Raw genomic sequence first — 22277 nt, 5'->3', positions numbered from 1 at the left:
TACGTTTTATTTTGTATTTTTCTTGTAAAAATATTTCTTTACTATTCTGTACCCACAGGTAAGGAAGGTAAATCTATTGGCTAACAGCGTTAAAAGTTCTTATCCCCACGAACTAAACAACGTAAATGCGCGACAAAACGAGATCAAAGATTTGTGGAACAAAGTGCAGAGCAAAGCAAAGGAGCGTAGATCTCGTTTGGAAGATGCCGTCGGCCAACAAATATTCATGAATAGTTCGAAAAATTTAATCAATTGGGCAGCGGATGTGCAGGAGACGATGAAGGCCGAAGAATCGGTCAGAGATGTGGCTACTGCCGAACAATTAAGAAAACACCACATGGAACTCGGAGAGGAGATAAAGACCCGCGAAGACGAGTTCGTATTTGCAATATTTATTAACTACTTTAAGAAAAAAGGAATGAAAGAGAGAGAGAGAGATAGAGATAGATAGAGATAGAGAGAGAGAGTAACGTATGATACTCTTGTAGATTTCGAGAAGTCGAGGAGCTTGGAAATCAGCTTATACATCGTAATCCAGCCTTGACAGACGTTCGCGAAAGATTGGAAAAGCTTCATGGATTGTATCGATCGGTATCATCCGATTGGATGGCAAAGGAAGAGTGGTTGCAACAATGTTTAGAATTACAGCAATTTAACAGAGAGGCAGATCAAATCGAAGCTACGACGAGCTCTCACGAAGCATTCTTAGAGTTTACCGATTTGGGTGAATCTTTGGACGACGTCGAAGGTTTACTAAAGCAGCATGAGAAATTTGACAATACTCTTCATGCTCAAGACGATAGATTGAAAGCATTCAGCGACACTGCTGATAAATTGATCGCTCAAAATCACTATGACAAAGATTAGTAGGTTGAACAGTGTTATTATTCACAATAATCCGAAATTCTTATTTCTGTATCTAAACGCGACATAAATTGCATATTTTCAGTATCAATGAAAGAAGAAATCAAGTATTGGCACGTCGAATGGCCGTGAAAGATGCAGCTCAACGAAGAAGAGCGGCACTTAAAGCATCGGAACACTATCAACAATTTTCAGCGGAAGTCGACGATTTGCGTGACTGGTTGAGCGATAAAATGAAGACGGCATCCGACGAAAGTTATCGCGATTTGAATAACTTGGAACGCAAATTGCAAAAACACGAGGCATTTGAAAGAGAATTACGAGCCAACGAAGGCCAACTGAGAGCTGTCAACAAGGCAGGGAAAGCCCTTATATCGGAGGAAAATTACAGATCGGATGACGTAGGAGAAACGTTGAAAGATCTTAACGATCAGTGGGATCGATTAGTTGCACTTTCCTTGGAAAAAGGACGTAGGCTCAGACAAGCGGCCTCTCAACACGGTTACAATCGTACGATGGAGGATGCAAGATTGAAATTGGAGGAAATCGAGAATTGTTTGCAAAGCAAACAAGTTGGAACGGATCTTCGTAGTTGCAAGGAATTATTGAAGAAGCATCAAACCCTTGAAAGTGATATGTGTCAATGGGAACAAAAAGTTGACGATCTTGTTGCTATGGGTCAGGAAATGGCTCACGAAGGACACTTCGATGCTGCAAATATATTAAAAAGCAGCCAGGCAACTCAGAGAAAGTACGTACGTTTGCTGCAACGACGTGAAATCTTATCTATAACATTCGGATTAATTAATAATAATTTTGTTTTTCCATTCGCATAGGTTCCGTAGTTTGAAGGAACCCGCTAAAAGACGACGCGAAGCGTTGGAAGAAAGTTTACGTTTCCATAAATTTGGATTCGAATTGGATGCCGAATTGCAATGGATAAAAGATCACTTGCCACAAGTTTCTTCAACGACGCTAGGACAAAACTTGCATCAAGCTCAGATGTTACACAAAAAGCATAAAAAATTGGAAGCTGAAATCGCAGGACATCGGCCGATGATAGACAAAACTTTAGCTTCGGGACAAGCGCTTATCGAGCAAGCTCACCCTGAGAGGAAAAAGGTACTTTTCTAAGTATATTTAGTATATTATATTTGTTCACACCTTACGCGCAAAATTTTCAAATGATTGAGTATCTATCGAGAGAAGGAAAACAAAATGCGAGACAAAAATAAAATGATCATTTTTGCATAGCCGGAGCACCCCCATGAAAACTCGATACGCAGAGGTAAGGTGAATAATTGATGCATGCTGATGATTTATTTGTGTCTCGCGTCGCCTTATTTTTAATAACAAACGATTTTCATTTTATTTCAATATGATTGAAAAATACTTCAATCTTGCACGCAGGAGTACAAGACGAAAACACCTCCTCATTTGTATTTTTCACTCTTTTTCTTTCATTCTTGCATTACTAATGCATAATTGCAAAAATATACAGAGTGTATACTGAGTGTGTGGCATGATCGTGTAAGAAAGAAAAAAATTTAACAATAATATACATTTGATATAGATACGAGAGCTGTGCGATTCGTTAGATGACGCTTGGAAAGATTTGAAAGATAAAGCGGGAGAAAGAAGCAAAGCGTTAGACTTATCATTGAAGGCCCAAGAATTTTTCTTTGAAGCCGGAGAAGTGGAAAGTTGGTTAAACGAAAAGAACGATGTGCTCAGCTCGACCGATTATGGAAGAGATCGTGATGCAGCGACGAAATTATTAACGAAACACAAGGTACTATAATAATACCTATTATTACTCTACTAAGCTAGCATGGAATTAACATTTAACGATGCAACCGTTGCTTTCTGTTGAAATAACATAAATTAAACGTTTATTTGACTATACAGGCGGTAGAACTCGAATTGGACACTTACAATGGCATAGTATCAGAAATGGGACATACAGCAGCCGCGATGATTAATGCTAAACATCCTGATAGTAAAGCTATAGCCAATAAACAACAAGCGATCGCTCAACAAATGAGAGCATTACAAAAATTAGCAACGGTAAGACAGCAACGTCTTATGGAGAGCATGTATCGACACGAATACTTCTTAGAAAGTAGAGAATTGGAACAGTGGATCAAAGAGCAAGAGCAAGCTGCTGCTTCGGAGGATTACGGACAAGATTATGAACACTTATTGGCATTACAAGCTAAATTTAATGACTTTAAACATAGAATAGAAGCTGGTTCCGAGAGATTTAATCAGTGCAAAGAATTGGCTAGAAAGTTGATTGCGAATGAGAGTCCTTACATTCAAGATATAGAAAAAAGACAAGAACAGTTAGGGTAAGTTTGAACTAACCTTTGTTAAATACCTTTTTCTTTTTCTTTCTCTCTATCTCTTCATACACATGCTTTGTATGTATCAATTTAACGTTTACATTGATCAGTAACAAGGGAAAAAGGTTGCCGATTTTATAATGATAGTTTAGTAAATTTGGTATATATGGTAGTTTATGCATTGATCCAGTTGTAAAATAAATGATTCGAACAATAGTTGTATGCATTCAAGAAATATCGTCGTAACTTTGCTACTAAGGTGTTGGTGTACTAACTATTTTTGTATTTTATATATATAATTTGATATAGACAAGACGAAGATGATCCTGTTCTTCAGGTACAAAAGCAACATGCGATCATTCGGTAAGTTTATTTTCTATTGCTGTATTCACTATTTGTATTTAACAGGTATGCCTGTGGTAATAGAATTTAATGAATTTGTTACGCACGAGTAGATAGTTCGATGCATTTTTCTTTTTCCATTTATTTACAAATTCTAGACAAGTTAAAATTCATTTTTAGTAATTTTTATTCGGTTAAAATTTAACAGGGAATCTTGGCAACATCTTCTCGATCTCATTCGTAATCGAGAGCAACGTTTACAAGCTGCCGGAGAAATTCATAGATTCCATCGGGATGTAGCCGAAGCTTTGTCTCGGATCCAAGAAAAAGAAGCAGCCTTACCAGAAGATTTAGGACGTGACTTAAATTCCGTATTGGCGTTGATCAGACGACACGAAGGATTTGAAAATGATCTCGTTGCTTTGGAAGCACAGTTGCAAGTTTTAGTAGAGGATGCATCGAGATTGCAAGTTCATTATCCGGGTAACAATGCCATGCACATAGATCAACAACAACAAATCGTCGTTGCACATTGGGAAGATTTGAAAGAGAGATCTGCTCACAGAAGGGATCAGTTACAAGCCAGTTGTGATTTACAGAGATTCTTGACTCAAGTAATTTTTTTTTATTTCTTTTTTTCTATCAATTTCTTTCCCATAGAAATAATATCAATGATAAAACGATTCGTTTAGGTGAGAGATTTAATGAATTGGGCTGCCGGTCTTCGTGCCGCTATGTCGACCGAAGATAAAGTTCGAGATGCTGCTAGTGCACAAATGTTAAAGGCGGAACATGAAGCTTTGAAAGGAGAAATTGAAGCAAGAGAAGATAGTTTCAGTTCGGTCTTAGATTTGGGCGAAGCTATGGTACAAACCGGTCATTACGCTGCTACGGTAAGCCTTTTAAACAAGAAAAAATTTTTCGTTAAAACGATTCGTATGCAAGGCAAAATGGTATGATTTCAGGAAGTGGAAGAAAAATGTAATCAACTTTTAGACGAAAGACAGAAACTTCATACGGCTTGGCAACAGAAGAAGGTCCACTTGGATCAATTGATAGACCTACACTTTTTCCTGCGTGACGCTAAACAATTAGATAATCTTTCTAGTACCCAAGAGGCTGGCCTAAGTGGCGACAACTTTGCTGTGTCGGTCGAAGAAGTCGATGCGCAAATGAAGAAACACAACGAGTTTGAAAAACTACTCGTTACTCAAGAAGAAAAATTGACTGCTCTGCAAGAACACGGTGACAAGCTCTTGGCACAGAATCACTTTGATTCGCCTACGATTGATAAACGATTAAACGAGGTTGTACAAAGGCGAGTCAAAATTCGTAACTTGTGCGAAGCGCGTAGACAAAAATTGGAAGCGAGTTTACTTCACGCGCAATTCGTCAGAGACGTTGGTGAGGCAGAATCTTGGATTGGCGAGAAACAAAAGAAATTGGAAGCTGAAACGTCGAAAGGTGAAGTATCCAGTTTGGAGGATAAAATTAAAAAATTACAGAAACACCAAGCCTTCCAAGCGGAGCTTGCAGCTAATCAAAGTAGGATTGAAGAAATAAAAGGTAGACTATCTGGTTTAATCACTTATTTTTAATTACTTAATCACATTATTTTTACTGATATGAATTATTTTGACGAAACAGCTAAAGGGGAAACTTTGTTGGGACAACAGCATCCTGCGAGTAAAGAAATTCACGAACAACTAGTGCAATTGTACGCCTCTTGGCGAAGACTACTCGTAGAGTCTGGAAATCGTGGAAGAGGCCTGGAGGAAGCACAAGACATATTAGAATTCAACAACCAAGTTGAGAAAATCGAAGCTTGGATAAGAGATAAGGAAATGATGGTTCAGGCAGGTGATACGGGTAAAGATTATGAGCACTGTTTGAGTCTTCAAAGAAAGTTGGACGATGTTGACAGTGATATGAGAGTGGATGATTCGCGAATAAAAGCGATCAATGCTTTAGCCGATAAACTTATGAAACAGGTAAATAAAAATGTATATATCAAATAGTTCATAAAAGAAATCGTTTTAGCAATATTCTATACTGTATTATTCTTACTCGTTAGGGTCGCGATAACGAATCAAAGACCATACAACAACGTCGTGACAATTTCAATAATAAATGGAGAGGTTTACAAGGTGCACTAAGTGCTTACAGAGAAACCTTAGCTGGTGCATTAGAAATTCATTTATTCAATAGAGATATCGATGATACTAACCAAAGAGTTATGGAAAAATCAGTTGCCATGAACACCGCCGACGTTGGTAAAGATTTACCAGCCGTAGAACAATTGCAAAGGAAACAGGAGGCAATGGAAAGAGACATGACTGCTATAGAAGGAAAATTGAACGAACATAGAGAAGAAGCAAGAAAACTTTCGCATAAATATCCTGATAAAGCTAACCAAATAAACGCTATGCTGTCGGAAGTACTGACAAATTGGGCCGAATTGCAACGATTAACTCAACGTCGTCGACAAGCTTTAAATCAAGCATACACGTTGCACAAATTCGAAGCAGATTTGCATGAACTAGAAATTTGGGTTGCTGATACGATTAAACGAATGGACGAGTCGGAACCACCTACTACCATTTCAGAGGCTGAAGCTTTATTGGAATTGCATCAAGAAAGAAAAGCAGAGATCGATGGTAGACAAGATACATTTAAAGCATTAAAGGAACATGGACAGAAATTGGTTTCAATTAACGAGGACGTTAAAGAAAGCCTACAACATCTTGAGGAACTTAGATTGAAACTCGTGCACGCGTGGGAAGCTCGTAGACAGAAATTGACGCAAGCGCATCAGTTACAATTGTTCAAAGAACAGGTAAAGAGATTGGTTCGAAAAAGAAAATGAAGGTATCTCGATTAATTAACCTTGCATGCTTGTACATTTCAGGCCGATCAAGCAGACAGTTGGCTCGCAATGAAGGAAGCATTTCTTAATAACGACGATCTCGGTGAATCATTGTCAGGTGTCGAAGCGTTGCTAAGAAAGCACGAAGAGTTTGAAAAAATGCTGGTATCTCAATTAGGAAGAATAGAGGAATTGGAGAAATTTGCAAATGACATTTTGGCGGAAGAACATGCCGACGCTAATATAATTAGACAGAGATTAGCGTCAGTTTGCGCTAGAAGAGACAGATTGCAAAATAGTGCTACGGCTAGAAGAGAAAAATTACTGGAAAGCCATCATTTGCATCAATTTCTTCGAAATATATACGAAGTCGAGGGATGGTTGCATCAGAAGCAGCAAGTGGCAAGTGACGAAAATTACCGAGACTCGTCGAATCTACAAAGTAAAATTCAGAAACATGCTGCTTTTGAGAGCGAATTAATAGCAAATAAAGGAAGAATATCGTCAGTCGTTAACGAAGGTAAGCATTACCAAATATTTATATAAAAAGTAATTCGTAAAATTATAACAACGCTAAAATATAATAATGTTTACTAGGCGAAGCGCTCATTGAAGATAACCATTATGCTTCTAAAGAAATACAAGAGCGTTTGGAAGATTTAGAAGCGGAGTGGCGTCTTTTGCAAGAAACAAGCGAATTGAAAAAGAATAGACTGAACGATGCGTATCAAGCTTTGCTTTTCAGTAGAACTTTGGACGAATTTGAGGCTTGGATGGATGAAGTGGAAACGCAATTGCAATCTGAAGATCACGGAAAAGATCTTTCTAGTGTCGCAAATCTTTTAAAGAGGCACACCAATTTAGAAAACGATGTTTTAGGGCATAACGAGGCATGCGAATCGATCAAAGAAACAGCCGCGAGTTTTGCTAAATCGAATCACTTTATGTCCGAAGAAATTCAAGAAAGAGCTTCGGCCACCATCAATAGGTACCACAGTTTGCAAGAGCCAATGCAGATACGAAGAGATAATTTGGAAGATGCTAAATTATTACACCAATTTGTAGCGGACGTTGAAGACGAGCTACATTGGTTATCGGAAAAAGAACCTTTAGCTGCTAGTAATGACTTAGGTAGTTCCTTGATGACAGTCCAAAGACTTCAAAAGAAACATCAAGCTTTGGAAGCAGAATTGATATCCAGAGAACCAGTGGTAGGCTCTTTGATCAGTAGAGCAACGGCCATGATAAGAAGTGGTCATTTCGCTTCGGAGAAAATCGAAAAGTTGTCGCAAGAATTGCAAGAAAATCTTTCGCATCTTCGAGACTTGGCGAGTGTTAGGAAATTACGTTTATTGGATGCAGTCGAATCGCAAATGGTAAATGAATAATATTTTATTATTCGAAGTATGTTAAACCGTGTGTTACGATTATACATATTTTTATTGTATAGTTCTATGCCGAAGCTGCTGAAGCTGAACAATGGATAAGGGAGAAACATCCACAAGTAACATCGACGGATTATGGAAAGGACGAAGATTCAGTACAGTCTTTGCTTAAGAAATTGGAAGGAATAGAACGCGATTTGTCGGGTTTCGAGAGTACTGTAGATAATCTTAAAAAACTCTCACACGGTCTAATAGAGAGACATCATTTTGACAGCAAAAATATAGCACAGAAACAAGGCGAAATCGAAAGTAAATTCAAAGAATTACAAAACTTGAAGGATCACAGGTTACAACGTTTACTGGAAAGTGAAAAATTCTTCCAATTTATTAGACAGGCCGATGAAGCGATCGAATGGATCGGAGATCAAACTACTGTAAGTTAATCGAACGATTCTTGGATTCATCTAAGTCTAATTTAATCGCATTATTTAAACGTCTGATTTTTGTTCCTCTTTAATCATGTAGGTCGCTGCTTCGGAAGATTACGGTCGTGACGTTGAACACGTCGAGCTGTTAATTCAAATATTTGATAATTTCTTAGCTGGCCTAACGACGAGCGAGAATCGAATTTCTGCCGTGCTCGATGCAGGTCAAAAATTGATTGAACGTAACAATCCCGAAAAGGCTAGAATCCTTGGGAAAATTGAAGAAACGAAACAACAGTGGGAAGATCTTAAGGAACTTGCACACGCGCGACAAGATGCGTTAGCGGGTGCTAAACAGGTTCACATGTTTGATAGGACAGCCGATGAAACGATTTCGTGGATTCAAGAAAAGGAGGCCGCTTTAAGTTCTGACGGATATGGACACGATTTAGAAACTATTCAAGCTTTAGTCAGGAAGCATCAGGGATTTGAAACCGATCTAGGTGCAGTAAAAGAACAGGTAAATTTACTTGTATACGCTTAATCTCTTCTTCAAACTTGCAGTTGATAAATCTGTAACTATACGCAATTATATTTTATTTAGGTCGAATCTCTGATGGAGGAAGCATTGCGTTTGATCGAACTATTCCCAGATGCACGTATACACATTGACGTTAAGCATCAAGAAGCTGAAGCGACTTGGAACGAACTCTTGGAAAAGTCTGCCCAAAGGCGAAGCAAATTGGCACAGGCCGAACAATTGCAATCGTATATGGGCGAATACAGAGACTTGCTATCGTGGATAAATGAAATGGTGGCAAAAGTAACAGCACCGGAATTGGCACGAGACGTTCCAGGAGCCGAAGCTCTAATTTTGCGACACAACGAATACAAAGCCGAGATCGATACGCGAAAGGAAGCATTCGAAAAATTCTACAAAACTGGCCAAGAGCTCATTGAGCAAGGCCACTTTTTGGGAAAAGAAATTGAAGAAAAAATATCTGTATTACGTTTAAGAAAACAAATTCTTTTGGATACATGGGAACAAAGAAAACTTATATATGAACAGAATTTGGATACACAATTATTCAAACGAGAAGCAGAAACTTTGGAAAATTGGATAGTTAGTAGAGAACCAATGTTACACGATGGTAAACTAGGCGATAGCATCCCACAAGTAGAGGAACTTATAAGAAAACACGAAGATTTTGAGAAAACTATAGAGGCTCAGGAAGAAAGGTTCAACGCACTAAATCGTATAACAATGGTAATAAAAAAAGTTGCATTTTTTGTTTTTCCTAACAATAAATTCAATACCTTGAAATTAAACCTCATACGTTTTACTTCCGAAGCTCGAGAAAGCGTTCCGAAAGCAACAAGAAGCAGAGTTAGCAGCGAGACAAGCTGAGAAAGAACGAATCGAACGAGCACGAATTGAGGAACGAAAACGTAAAGAAGTACAAAGAATAACCGAAGAACGGAAACGCGAGGAAGAAAGAAGAAGATTACTGGATAGTCCTCATCGGCCTTCACACGATGAAGTCAATGGATCAGTCGATGAACACGAATCCGTTAACAGGTACAACTACGAAAAGAAATTTTGAATTAATGACAAACTCGTTCTTCTCTTATTAAGTTTTATTTATTCTAGATTGGCACCATTAAAAGGTCCCACTCCTGCCGATGTTTCGGAGCCTCCTTTGATTCAAAAACCACACGGTGTACCTCATGTATTTGGTGATAAATTGAGACGAAGTACGCATATAATATATATTTAATGTTCCATTCATCATTTATAAAGAATTTTTGCTAGAAATAAATTAATGCAATTCTCCTTATAAAGGTAATGTGGATATTAAAAGAGCAGAAAGTATGAAAGTTGATACAAAGAAACCGAAACGGACACCGAGTTTCACGACCAGACGAAGAACACAGAGCTTCAGGAAACTCCAAAGAATGGAAAACATGGATGCTTTACCGCCCGTAGAAATTCAAGGTCTTCTCGAGAGGAAACACGAATTACAAAGCGCTGGGAAGAAAGCCGCTGTGCGCTCGTGGAAGCAATATTACACCGGTAATTACATTTTTCCTCTGCTTTCTTCTTCTACAATATCTATATTCTATAATATGTATGTATATTTACACGTTTCATTTCAGTATTATGTGGGCAATTATTGTGCTTCTTCAAAGACATGGAAGATTTCTCTCTTAGCAAAGCAGCTACCGCACCAATAACTATTTTTAATGCTATATGCGAGAAAGCGGACGATTATACGAAAAAGAAGAATGTATTCCGCTTGAAGTGTACAGATGGCTCAGAATTTTTATTCTTAGCTCCAAATCAACAAGAGATGGAAGATTGGGTCAATAAAATATCCTTCCATGCTAAATTGCCACCAAGCCTACAACTTTTGAGCTATGACGATTCTCAAAAGGTATGTACTTGAATTATTATGCATAAAAATAATCGTTAACGCTCATACATTTCTTCAGGAGGGCTTGGAGAGATTACATAACACACCATCGGATCACCAAGATGATAATATATCTACTGGAAGTAGTCGTAACTCAACACCCGAAATGGAACGGAAGAATTCGGTTATTAGATGCGATGTTAATAATCAACGCTCTCCGAGTACAGTACAAATAGAATTTCTACAGCAGCATCGACAAAATCAACAACGCCGTGATCCACACAATGCAGAATTCTTAGCTTCGGAGAGATCAGAACCACCTCAAACGCAAACAGAATTTTTGCAAATGCATAGACAACAGCAATTGCTCGCGCAGCAACAACAACAGTTAATTCAACAGGAACAATTTGCAAATCAAAGAGATCAATATCAACAAAATTCAAGCGATAAACCTCCCATACCGCCAAGAGGAGCACCGCCACCGATTCCTATACGATCTCCAAGTTCCGAAAATATGGTTCAATTTCGAAGAAATGGTAAGCTACCGCAAACGAATAAGCAAAGTAATAAAAGAAACGTTATTTGTCAACTAGCATGTATAAAAGAATGCGTAAAATGTTACAGATTCTGATCATCATGTACAGCAAGGAAGACCACAATCGTATCAACAACGCAGTACAACTTTAAATCATAATGGATCGAGCCAATATTCCACGAACGAAGTATGGCATAGGCAAAGTAATGTAGACATGAACACACAACATTCAGGTACTTATCAACTACTATATTTGAATAATAACTTCAACATCTCCCCCGGTTTGATCAATTTGCACCAAAAGAAACCTATGACATTTCATGGTTTTATAGAATTAGCACCTCCCCTGCCATCGAGCGCCCCTCCACCTACCGGAATGGCTCAGTGGAATATACCCCATGACCCTGGTCAGTCATTAGAGCCATTTTCATACAAATTTCGTACCGAATGTAAGACAAATCTTACATATATCATACAATTCTTCTGCATGCGCAATTACATCTTCATTCTAATTTCCTACCTCTTCTTCCGTTCATACCTTTATTTAATCCAATTGAAATCTTTTACTTTTAATAAATGGTGGAATTAAAATCAATAGATTAAAAGATATATGAAGCTTTTTTTATAATGTATTTTATGAATGAATTATGAAATATTAGTGACAAACTTTGATTATTTTATTTTTGTTCACAGCGTATGGGAATGTACCGATAACTGTTAGACAGGTAAAATGAAATATATTTATCTTTGAATCATATTTCATGTTATAGATATAATTGTCAATAATTAAATTTGCTTTTTAAACTTCACAGCAACAAAATAATACATTTAGTACCAGACCAGCCTCTTTACCTCCGTATGTAGCTCCACCAGCAGTACCACAAAATGTTCAAAATGTTAATACACTCGTAGATGGTAGAAGACCATCCGAGAGTGGATCGGAAAGTGAAAATAGTATAAGTGGTAGTAGAAAAGATCGTGATTATAAACGAAGTTCCGTTCTAAGCAATTTATTCGGCAGAAGAAAGAAACCATCTCAGTCATAATTTACAGGGATCTCTTTCCATTCTCGTAGTGTACTTAAAATCGAAAAGAAAAAAAAGAGATTCCATAAGAAGATATCGTTTTGACATTATGAAATTTCTTTAAAACAGAAAAAGCAATGATTTATGCCCTGTTATATAATACTTATTCTAAAATCTGTAAATTATATTTTTATGTGTATAATACAATATTTTTCATTAAAGTATATACAGGAATTAATATATACAGACACGGCTAGATTTAGATGAAACAATTAAAAACTACGCAAAACTGATACAAAATTGTTTTGTGTATCGTTAAAAAAAAAAAAAAAATAACAATTAAACCAAATTAATTGCTCACTACTGCAATAATTAAGATAACACGCATAAGATGCGAATTTCATATTTTCGCCATACAAATATCTTTTTTGTTTTAGTATATCGAGATATTTTAATTCAATTCTATTGCTTTATTAATAGGTTTATTAATTTTGTTTAAAAAATGACATAAATTGGATATTTTTGTTCTTTTTATATTGTAAAAAGAAGCAAGTTATAAGAAAAATGGTCATTACCACGTTATTTGAAATGTACCTGACCTTAAAGGTAAAGATAAAATATATCAGCAACAGCATTAACATGCAAGAGAACAACTATATATAAAGAAACTGTAGATTTCATAATATATGTTTTGAAATGTTATATATTGTATACCAACTCCTATTAAGGACCAATGATCTTATTGTATTAAGCGCAGAGAACGTATGTTGATATATAATGTTTTTGAAAAATTGTTATATCTGTATGTTAAAGGATTACTCTCAAGATTGACACAGTATAATAGTATGTAAAGTATATTTAATATCATTTAAGAAATGAATAATTATCTCTACTAGTTATATATGTGTAATGTTATAGTGCTATTTTGCATGTAATTATATTGGACAAAGATCAAAATATAATGTTATAATAAGATTAATCAAATTTTTTCTGAACAAAGTATTCTATTATACCAAATCGTATCAAACTATTATACACACATATACAGTTATCTGTAATCAAGTTTTAAACTTTTCCCATGCATGCGCCCTACCTAATACTCAGTAACGTATATACTTCACTCAAATATGAAGTATCGTTAGATCCCCGTGACAATTGAAATACGGTAAAAATTCATAAATGTAATACTCCTATATTAGCCCGGGAGCCAGAGATATATTTCAGTCAGTCATTTTAACCCTGACCATAATTTGTAGAATGTTAAATTTCGTTGCGCTGTAAAGAATAGTGACTGTCAGCTGGCGCACCAGCGGTGGGTGGGCCAACGGAAGCACCGAAAACACGTCAAAAAATTTTTTAGTTTCAGTCATTTTAACCCGGCTGAAATTTATAGTGTTGATAGTTAATATAATTATTTAAATAAAAAAATCGTCAGCTGGCTGTATGTCGGTGGAAAAACCGTCAGCTGATACGCAGAGCGCGGGCGACCTGCATGATTTACGCGCTATACTTTTACATGCCATGCGGCATGGCTCGAAAAGTAACGGTCGTTTTATTGCGCATGCGCATAGGACAAAGAAAAGAGTAGCTTTTTGAAAAAGTAGTTTTTTTACGTTTTCAAAAAAGTCAGTAAAAAAATTATTTCCCTTCTCCATTAATTTTTTTTCGCTTAAAAAAGGTTTTAATATTATAAATTAAATTGTTAATAATGTTTTTTTAATATTTCAAGGATAAAAAAAAAATCATGTGTGCAGATCACACGTGTTAGAAGTGAACTTTCAAAAAAATAAGTCTTGAGAGAATGAGACAAATGCACAATATTAAGAATAAGATAATTGTAGGATCTATTTATTATAATATTATTACTTTATATAATAAAGGTCACCGGTATGTTCTCTGGGTGAAATAGCTGATAAAATATGCACTTTTCACAATTCAAGCAATAAAAACGGAATGCTGAATGCGATAGTTATAAATAATCACCAAAATGGTAGGATGTTTATCAAAAGAAATATAATTCGTCAGAAATTAGGTAAAAATAAATTATCCTTTTTTTGAAACTCAGGTATAAAATTTTTTTTGTTAGTATGGTTTTCTATTTCCCGTTTTCATCTACATTCTTGGGCTATATAACAAACATTTTAGGATAGATGACATAAATATGTTACGAAAAACATATGGAAAATACTGCTGGACTGAACGAAGGTTCTGGTAAAATGCAATGAAAGATCTAATAAAGATATTCTCTAGAAATGTTTTTTCAACTCTGTAGCCTACCACACTTCGAGACCCTTATTATTTATAACATATCTCGTCCTTATTCTTTGGACCAAAAACTTATCTTTTCGTCCAGTCAAAATAGCCCTGAAATCGGGTTTTTGAGCTATACGGCTGAAAAAATATGGAAATTATCAGAAAAATGCGTACAAAACTGTGGGTAAAGTAAAAAAGTTCTCAACCACCGGGAAAGGGGTGAAAAAAATTAAAAACTACCCCAAAATACGATTTTTGGATTATATGTTGAAAATATCAAAAAAAGTTTTAAATAAAAGTTGTAGAGCATAAAATTTTTGGCCTATCTCTCTCAGACCATTTTTCCCCTAAAACGCACCCTTTCACCCCTACGACGGTTCAAAGTACTCAAAAAATGAAAATTCAATAAAAAATATAAAAATTGGACTTTTTTAATTTTTTTTTTTAATTATGTTTAAAAAACTACAAAGAAATCGTAGGGAAACAAAAAATTTTTTTTTCATCCCTTCTATTAAAAATCAAGGGGTGAAAACGGTTTTTGCTCGATATTTCGCTTAAAACGGGTTATTTAAAAAAAATTTTCTTTTTCATATGAATTTTAAATTTATTTTTTAAATTTTGGTGTTGAATTTATATTTATAAATATTTACCTGTAGGAAATATCCCAATTTAAAGACAGGTAATTACTCCCTTAGTCCTACGCCTTTGTAGAAAGAAACAGAAAATGAAGCTATCTTGCTCTTACTCATTGTGACGTAGTCGCCATGGCACGCATGCGCAAACTCTTAGCTTACATGCGTGCAAGAGAGATAGACAACCTATGCTAGCTTCGTCCAAATGTAAACAGTATAACGCGATAAAACACTTTTTCTTAAATATATTCTCTTTTTCTTCTATATTCTCTATAGCTCGAGAGTCTCGCGCGCATCTGTGACAGCATGATAGATTTTTGAAAATATCTCAAAAAGTAAGCGAGATAAAGCGATTTTTTATTAATTATGTTTTGTAGACAATTTTATTTGCTACAAAAAAGGTCCAGTACTAAAATATTTTATCTCCCTTACTTTTCGAGATATATTAAAAAAATTAAAAAACTATTCCCACCTTCTCTTACATTTTTGAAAATATCTCAAAAAGTAAGCGAGATAAAGCGATTTTTTATTAATTATGTTTTGTAGACAATTTTATTTGCTACAAAAAAGGTCCAGTACCAAAATATTTTATCTCCCTTACTTTTCGAGATATATTAAAAAAACTATGATTACTCTCTTACCTGATACTTTTTATAAAGTTTCATCACTGAGACTTTTTTGATGACTGTTTAAAGTTAGAAGCTTGTAACTGAAAGAGGGCTGAGTTAAATATAGACGGGGATGAAAATAAATTTAAAAAATAAATTTTTTCTGACATTTTTATTTTTATTTTTAATGATTAAATAAGTACTAGAGGCTGTCACGTCCTAGTGACGACTAATTTCGAACTTTGCTACGCCAATTGTGCGAGTGTCCTATTTATAAGTGATTTACTAATTACTATTTAGCTATATTCGTACCTTGTAATATTTGTATTCTTAATTTTATTTTATAACCACTTTCATGAACGAACATCGATATTAGCATTCGTTGATCACATGTAGGATTAGCAAAGATGTTTTTCTGTTAGGTAAAAGTATAAAAACTATTATCCTCTGTTATTATGATATGAAGAAGTGAGAATATTTATAGGATAGAATAAATACGTGTTCTCGTATATATACAAAAGAAAAGAGATGTTTCTAGAAAAAGTAGTAACGACCTTCTTATAAGTATAAATACATATTTTAAGACAAGCGAAGATGTCTTTTTCGGTTAGGTAAAAGTATAAGAAATGCTGTCCTCTGTTGTTACGATATAAAAAAGTGAGAGTATTTCTAGAATAGTATAAGTACGTGATTACTCATATAGACAAAAGAAAAGAGATGTTTCTAGAAAAGGTAAAAACGATCTTCTTATAAGTATAAAAAAATATTTTAAGATTAATGTTAAGAATAGCGTATATAAGAGACGTTATGTCTTCTCACTCCGTCACCCCTACTCTTTACCCCTACTTCTCCTATGGGCCGCACAGTCCCTTAGTACAGGGTGCTGTTGCGCCTTGCCGGTATTCTGTATTCTGTATTCGGCCTAGCTCGAGGCTTATTCAACAGTTCTTTCTTTTCACCGTTTTTATAATAAATCTTACTTTTAATATTAACTCTGCGTTGTCTTATTTATCAGCCATGCCTTAACAATTAACAAAGATGTTTTTTTGTTAGGTAAAAGTATAAGAAATGCCGTCCTCTGTTGTTATGATATGAAGAAATGAGAGTATTTCTAGAAAAGAATAAATACATTTTTCACATTAGCATAGAATAAAGGTGTTTTCATATAAATAGATGTAAACAGATATTTCTAGAATAAAGTAAAAATGTTCTTCTTACAAGGTTAAATACATATTACTAGTAAAAGGTAAAGATGTTTTTCTTATCAACAAGCGTAAATGATATTTCTAGAATAAGGCACAAGCGTTCTTCTTATAAAATTAAATATACAGGGTGATCAATAAGTTGTGGTATAAGCGAAAAGGGGGTTATTCTACATAAAAAAAATAAATCGAAAATATATAAATTACTTTGTAATTTACGTGTCCAATAGAGAAAACGATCTACAGTGAGATCTGTTATAACGAGACATGATCAAGTGGACGCGTACTTTGCGAAAATTCAAAGTCGATTTTCTCGAAAACAAAGCCTAAAACGAACAATTTTTATTCTATATTTTCGACTTTTTTTTTATGTAGAATAACACCCTTTTCGCTTGTACCACAACTTATTGATCACCCTGTATATTTCTAGAATAAGTAAAGAGGATTTTCTCACAAACAAATTTAATAGATATGTAGCATAAAGACGTTTTTTTTTATAGGTAGAGCTGTAAGAAATGTTTTCGTTGTTGTAGTATGAAGAAATGGGAAAATGTATGAGTGTGTTTGTATGTGTGTTTCTAACGTACGTGATTTTAAACACTTGGATCATGAAATCTGTTGCTACCCGTGATGATGGGATTTCAAACGACAGTGTAGTTTAAGGTGAAGTACGCGAAAAGGGAAAGAACAAGAAGCGGTATAGAGAGGGGGATTTAGTATATAAGCATGTAACTAATGAAAGCTCATCCCTTATATTCGTCTTTACTGCAGTGATTAAAATTATTTTTATCGGTCTTTAATTGATTTTGTAGATCAGCTGTATAAGTTTTTATATTATCTGTTTTTTTTTATATCTGTATATATTAACTGTTTTTTTTTTTACCATTGACATTGTTTGAAAATTTACAAATTTTATTTATTGACATTAAATATGGCTAATCATCAAAGTCAATATAAGATAAATAATAATTTTGGAAACATTAAAAATAATCGTGCTAAACGTGCTATAATATCCGAACTCAAACGTAAAGAACAGAGAATTGAGGACTTTTCAATAAAACGTGAATTAGAAATTATTCCTATTGAAGAAACAGAAGGTAATTTGTTTAAGATTAACTTTTTGAATTGTATTACAGTTTGTTAAATGTATGTTTGTACGTCTTGCTAAAATTATCCAATAAAATAGGCAAAAATTTTTACTTTTATTGAATAATATATTTTCAAAAAAGGTAACTCAGTGTTAATAGATACTTTTTGAAAAAGAATTCATAATTGAGAAGATTTTAGACTATCCTAAGCTAATGACTGAGTTTTTAAATTATTAATATTCATAAATGTTCGTATTTGACTTATAATATAAATGAACAAGCGATAGAGATAGAGATGAGATTATATTATGGTGTGGATAATAAAATAGACCGTTATAAAGATTAATTGTATTATCTAATTTGTACAAAAAGATAAACTCTATGCATATACAAATTATACATTGTATTATATTACATTTTATTTTATAATTTTATAGTCTTTCTTTTCTGTACTTACTAATTAATTAATTATATTTTTTATTTAGATCTCAAGGATAGCAGATACCGTAAGCTATTAAAATGGAGAGCAGAACGTGATAGACTTAAAGAAATGGAACAGACAAAGAAAAAACCTGCTTTCAAAGTAGGCGTAGTCCATCATAATTACTACTCTCCTCCGATAAAAGTTTCTAATGTACTATGTCCTATTAAATTATCTATAAATAGTCAAAAACAAGTTACACAACCTACATTACCATCGAAAAGAATAACCATAGCTACTGAAAAACGTCTTCTTAGGAAACAAGAGATATTGACTACCGAAGTACCACTAAAACAAAATGTTACAGAAAAAAAACCAGAGAAATCTGAAGGAAAAAATAAAAGAAAAAATAACGTTAAAACTGAACAAAAATCTTTTGCACCTGATAATTATACATTTACTGCTCCAAGCGGTATAACAAGTATGCCTTTATTTGGTCGTGTGAATATAATACTTACACCTGTAAAAGATTCAAAATCAATTAAAAATAAGACTAAAGAAGAAATATCTTTGTTGAATAAAAAATCAGAATCATTAGATCAAGAATGTAATGAAAAAACTGATATAAATGATAAAATGCCTAGTACTAGCATAATTAACAATTCAATAGAAACATTAAAAAATAATCGTGAAATGACATTTGATTTTCTTGACAAAGAAGGAGAATTTCTTAGAAATAGTACTTTTTCCGATGATAGTAATCATTCAAAAATTATACTGTCGCCTGGCAATATTTCACTCATCATGACAGAAAAAGAAACACACGAAAATTCAAATAATAAAATTAAAACTTCTTTTTCAAAAAATATTTCTAAGGAAAAAGTTATAAACAAATCTCCTAAAAATATAAATAGCAATTCAAGTAAAGAAACACCTCATTCAACAAAGGATAATGCTAATTTATGTAAGGATCCAGCATACTTTTCACCATACATAGTATCAAGTCGAGGTAAAAGTAATGCTAGAAAGGAACAACAATTACGTCGTGGTATTGGTTCTCCAGATGATAGTATTCCCACTAAAGAAACAGTTATGCAAACTCTTAACTTATCGATTGAAGATGAAGAACGTACTGCGCAATATTTTGCTTTCCTATTAAAAAAAGAAACAGACAAACTTAATGAACTTATCAATAAGTGGACAGATATTCAAAAAGAGTCACATATTACAGAAGATGCTCAATATCTAATTAATCAAGCTATAGGACAAACACGTTTGTTAATAAATAAAAAATTTGAAAGATTTCAAAGACTAGTATCTGATTGCGAGAGTGGTAAAGGAGAAATGTTAGTTACTTGTAGAGACTTGCAAGGATTCTGGGACATGATGTACATGGAAATTCAAAATTGTGATTTACGATTTGAAGCATTAGAAAAGCTTCGTTCTAGAGGCTGGGAAGAAGAACAAGAAGAAATTGTTTCCAAAGTTAAACCTAAAAGAAAAGTAGTGTCAAAGAAGAAAGTTGTGCCTAAGAAGAAAAGTTCAGTCCAAGCTTTTATCTTGGCTGCTAAGCAAAAGATGAAAAATAATACAAACAATCCCGAAATATTACAAGATGCGAATAAATCTTTAACTTCCGTAAATAATATTGATATAGAAAACAGGGATGATACCTTGATCAACGGTGATATTAAACATTTGAAATCTACAGACTCTAAAGATAAGTTATCTGTAGTTGCTACAAATAGAAATTCTAGACAAAGTTTATTAAAAGAAACTCTTTTATCGGAAACATGTAAAGCTGTAAAAACTCCAATGACCATAATGAAAATAAGCCAAATGTACAAAACGCCAAAAATTCAATTAGACGATTCCATATCGTATATTAACTGTAAACAAACACCAAGTAAAAGCATTTTAAAACGTTCTGATGATTTTCCAATAAATAATATACATTTAACAAGATCCACGCAGAAAGTTAACTTTAATGATCAAGTGGTCTTGAATGAGCTGTCTATTGATGAAGAAGCCGAAGATAGTTTAGCTGCTAGATTAGCTAGAATAGACAGTTACGATTTGGATAATGAATACGTAAATAATAACATGAAAATTGAAAGGAAACTTGAATTCGATAATTCTTTTCAAGATTCAGAAAATAATTTACAATTTAATAATAAGCAATTACTATCATCTACTGTAACTAACGAAGAAGATAATATTCTTCTAAATCATAAGACATGCAAACAATTTAACAAAAATGCTTCTTCACCTAGGAATCAAAACATATTAAATATGTCATTAGAGGAATCTCCAAAAAATAAAACTAATAGGAGAACTCTTAGAAACAGAACCATTGTAACGGAAAACTCTACAAACAGAATGTCTACAAGAAGTAGAAAAAGTAATATTAAAGTAAGTTGCAATTGAATTTTTTTATGATGCAATATATCAGTATGCTTTTTTTCTTTTTTTTTTTTTTTTTTAAAGGCTTATTTAACAAATCATTAATTTAGGATTTAATTGATGAAAAGGATGAAAATAATCAAAAGGAAAATAAGAGTCCTCTAAAATCAAAGAAAAAATCACGAAAGAAGTCAATTAATGTTGAAGAAAAGGAAGTTAATGTAAAAAAAGGAATCTATGTCACACCAGTAAATGCAAAAAAAGAGCTAAGAAGATCCTCTCGAAAAAGTGTGAACTTTAATGGTAAAAATAAAATAATAATATGATTTTAAATAACAACTAATATATTGTTCACAAAATAATAACAATAACTTTTCTTAACTGAAGATTGCGAAGCCTGTGAAGAAAGTAAATTCACTCTTCCAATGACACCGTATATTAGATGTAGCAAAGGTAGATTGAGCTTCTTACAAGATAATAATACACCTATAAAACCTCCTTCACCCAATAGAGATTTGATTTCATGGGATACTCCAAAAAGTAAGTAATAAGTTAAATTATTGATTATTAAATACATATACTTAATAATTGTGTAATAATTTCAGCTCCAGTTACAGTAGTAAGAAGATCCACGAGAAATTTCACTAAACATGTACTTTAATAATCAGTATTGTATAACTTTTGTACATATAATCTTTTACTTATAGACTTACATGAAACTTTTACTTATAGACTTACATTAAACTTTTACTTATAGACTTACATTAAACTTTTACTTATCAATAATATAATTTTTTATAAATTTATGTACACACTTAACTTTAACTTATTACTTATTAACTTTTCAGTTTCTTTGTCTAGTGTTTCTTTTGCATAAAAAATCAAAATTACATTGAAAATATGTTATTAAAAATTATCATCTTCAATTAAATGTATGGTTTTACATTCATTGTTTTTAACAAAACTTATTTTTGGTGATAATAAAAGTAAAATATATATTTTTAGTCATTTCTATAATAATGTATAAAAATAATATATAATGTACAAATTTATCATTAAGTATATTGCTATTGAATCTATAAATTAAAGGCATTTGTATTTGGTGTAATGAATTAATTGAACCACCATAATCTTACGCTGTTATCTCTATTTACCCCTTCAATATCACAAATTCTTTGTCCTGAACTTGTTGCAACAATCGGAAAACTTTTATGTACATTCTCACCATTCACGCTATCATTCGATATTTTAAATTCATATTTTGGATTCTCAATTTCATTATCATTTTTACCTTCTAATAATTCCCAAATATTAATTTTTCCGTCTACACCTCCTATACAGAAAAGGTGGAAATAGTTTTTTAATTTTTTTAATACATCTCGAAAAGTAAGGGAGATAAAATATTTTAGTACTGGACCTTTTTTGTAGCAAATAAAATTGTCTACAAAACATAATTGATAAAAAATCGC

At 33.5% G+C, this 22277-nt stretch overlaps 2 protein-coding genes across 8 annotated transcripts in view; both read left to right on the top strand.

Moving 5' to 3' along the window:
• Positions 1-13185, top strand: part of kst (spectrin beta chain, non-erythrocytic 5 kst) — a 33170-nt gene extending 19985 nt beyond the window's left edge. For 2 of the 4 annotated variants that reach the window (XM_015325375.2, XM_015325372.2), the window contains 26 exons: positions 59-375; positions 489-866; positions 950-1615; positions 1701-1986; positions 2438-2656; positions 2773-3215; positions 3519-3572; positions 3760-4165; positions 4244-4444; positions 4517-5117; positions 5199-5542; positions 5626-6387; positions 6460-6937; positions 7015-7793; positions 7868-8236; positions 8328-8747; positions 8832-9494; positions 9580-9806; positions 9879-9982; positions 10071-10301; positions 10385-10662; positions 10721-11177; positions 11266-11409; positions 11509-11583; positions 11870-11901; positions 11989-13185. In XM_015325375.2, the coding sequence (XP_015180861.2) occupies positions 59-375; positions 489-866; positions 950-1615; positions 1701-1986; positions 2438-2656; positions 2773-3215; positions 3519-3572; positions 3760-4165; positions 4244-4444; positions 4517-5117; positions 5199-5542; positions 5626-6387; positions 6460-6937; positions 7015-7793; positions 7868-8236; positions 8328-8747; positions 8832-9494; positions 9580-9806; positions 9879-9982; positions 10071-10301; positions 10385-10662; positions 10721-11177; positions 11266-11409; positions 11509-11583; positions 11870-11901; positions 11989-12222 (9168 nt within the window). In that variant the 3' untranslated portion in view covers positions 12223-13185. The remainder of the gene's footprint in view (positions 1-58; positions 376-488; positions 867-949; positions 1616-1700; positions 1987-2437; positions 2657-2772; positions 3216-3518; positions 3573-3759; positions 4166-4243; positions 4445-4516; positions 5118-5198; positions 5543-5625; positions 6388-6459; positions 6938-7014; positions 7794-7867; positions 8237-8327; positions 8748-8831; positions 9495-9579; positions 9807-9878; positions 9983-10070; positions 10302-10384; positions 10663-10720; positions 11178-11265; positions 11410-11508; positions 11584-11869; positions 11902-11988) is intronic. The other 2 variants (XM_015325373.2, XM_015325374.2) reach the window with 2 other exon arrangements.
• Positions 13186-15002: 1817 nt separating this feature from the next.
• LOC107072752 (uncharacterized) lies at positions 15003-21681 on the top strand. Of its 4 annotated transcripts, XM_089173231.1 has the most exons (5): positions 17380-17993; positions 18470-20817; positions 20919-21111; positions 21190-21348; positions 21414-21681. In XM_089173231.1, exons 1-5 carry the CDS (start codon positions 17828-17830, stop codon positions 21467-21469), a joined length of 2922 nt encoding a protein of 973 aa, XP_089029357.1. In that variant the 5' UTR covers positions 17380-17827; the 3' UTR covers positions 21470-21681. The 4 variants fall into 4 exon arrangements, with proteins under 4 accessions (XP_089029356.1, XP_089029357.1, XP_089029354.1 ...); XM_089173230.1 differs by lacking the exons at positions 17380-17993; positions 21414-21681 and adding an exon at positions 15003-16351 and having other exon boundaries at positions 20919-21407; XM_089173228.1 differs by lacking the exon at positions 21414-21681 and having other exon boundaries at positions 20937-21407.
• Positions 21682-22277: the final 596 nt, after the last annotated feature.

Source organism: Polistes dominula, unplaced genomic scaffold, assembly GCF_049000335.1.
Source record: "Polistes dominula isolate Pdom_NZ unplaced genomic scaffold, Pdom_raw_medaka scaffold_35, whole genome shotgun sequence".
Classification (NCBI taxonomy): domain Eukaryota; kingdom Metazoa; phylum Arthropoda; class Insecta; order Hymenoptera; family Vespidae; genus Polistes; species Polistes dominula.
Note: the sequence above shows the minus strand (reverse complement) of the source record. Positions and strands in the feature narration are given on the sequence as shown.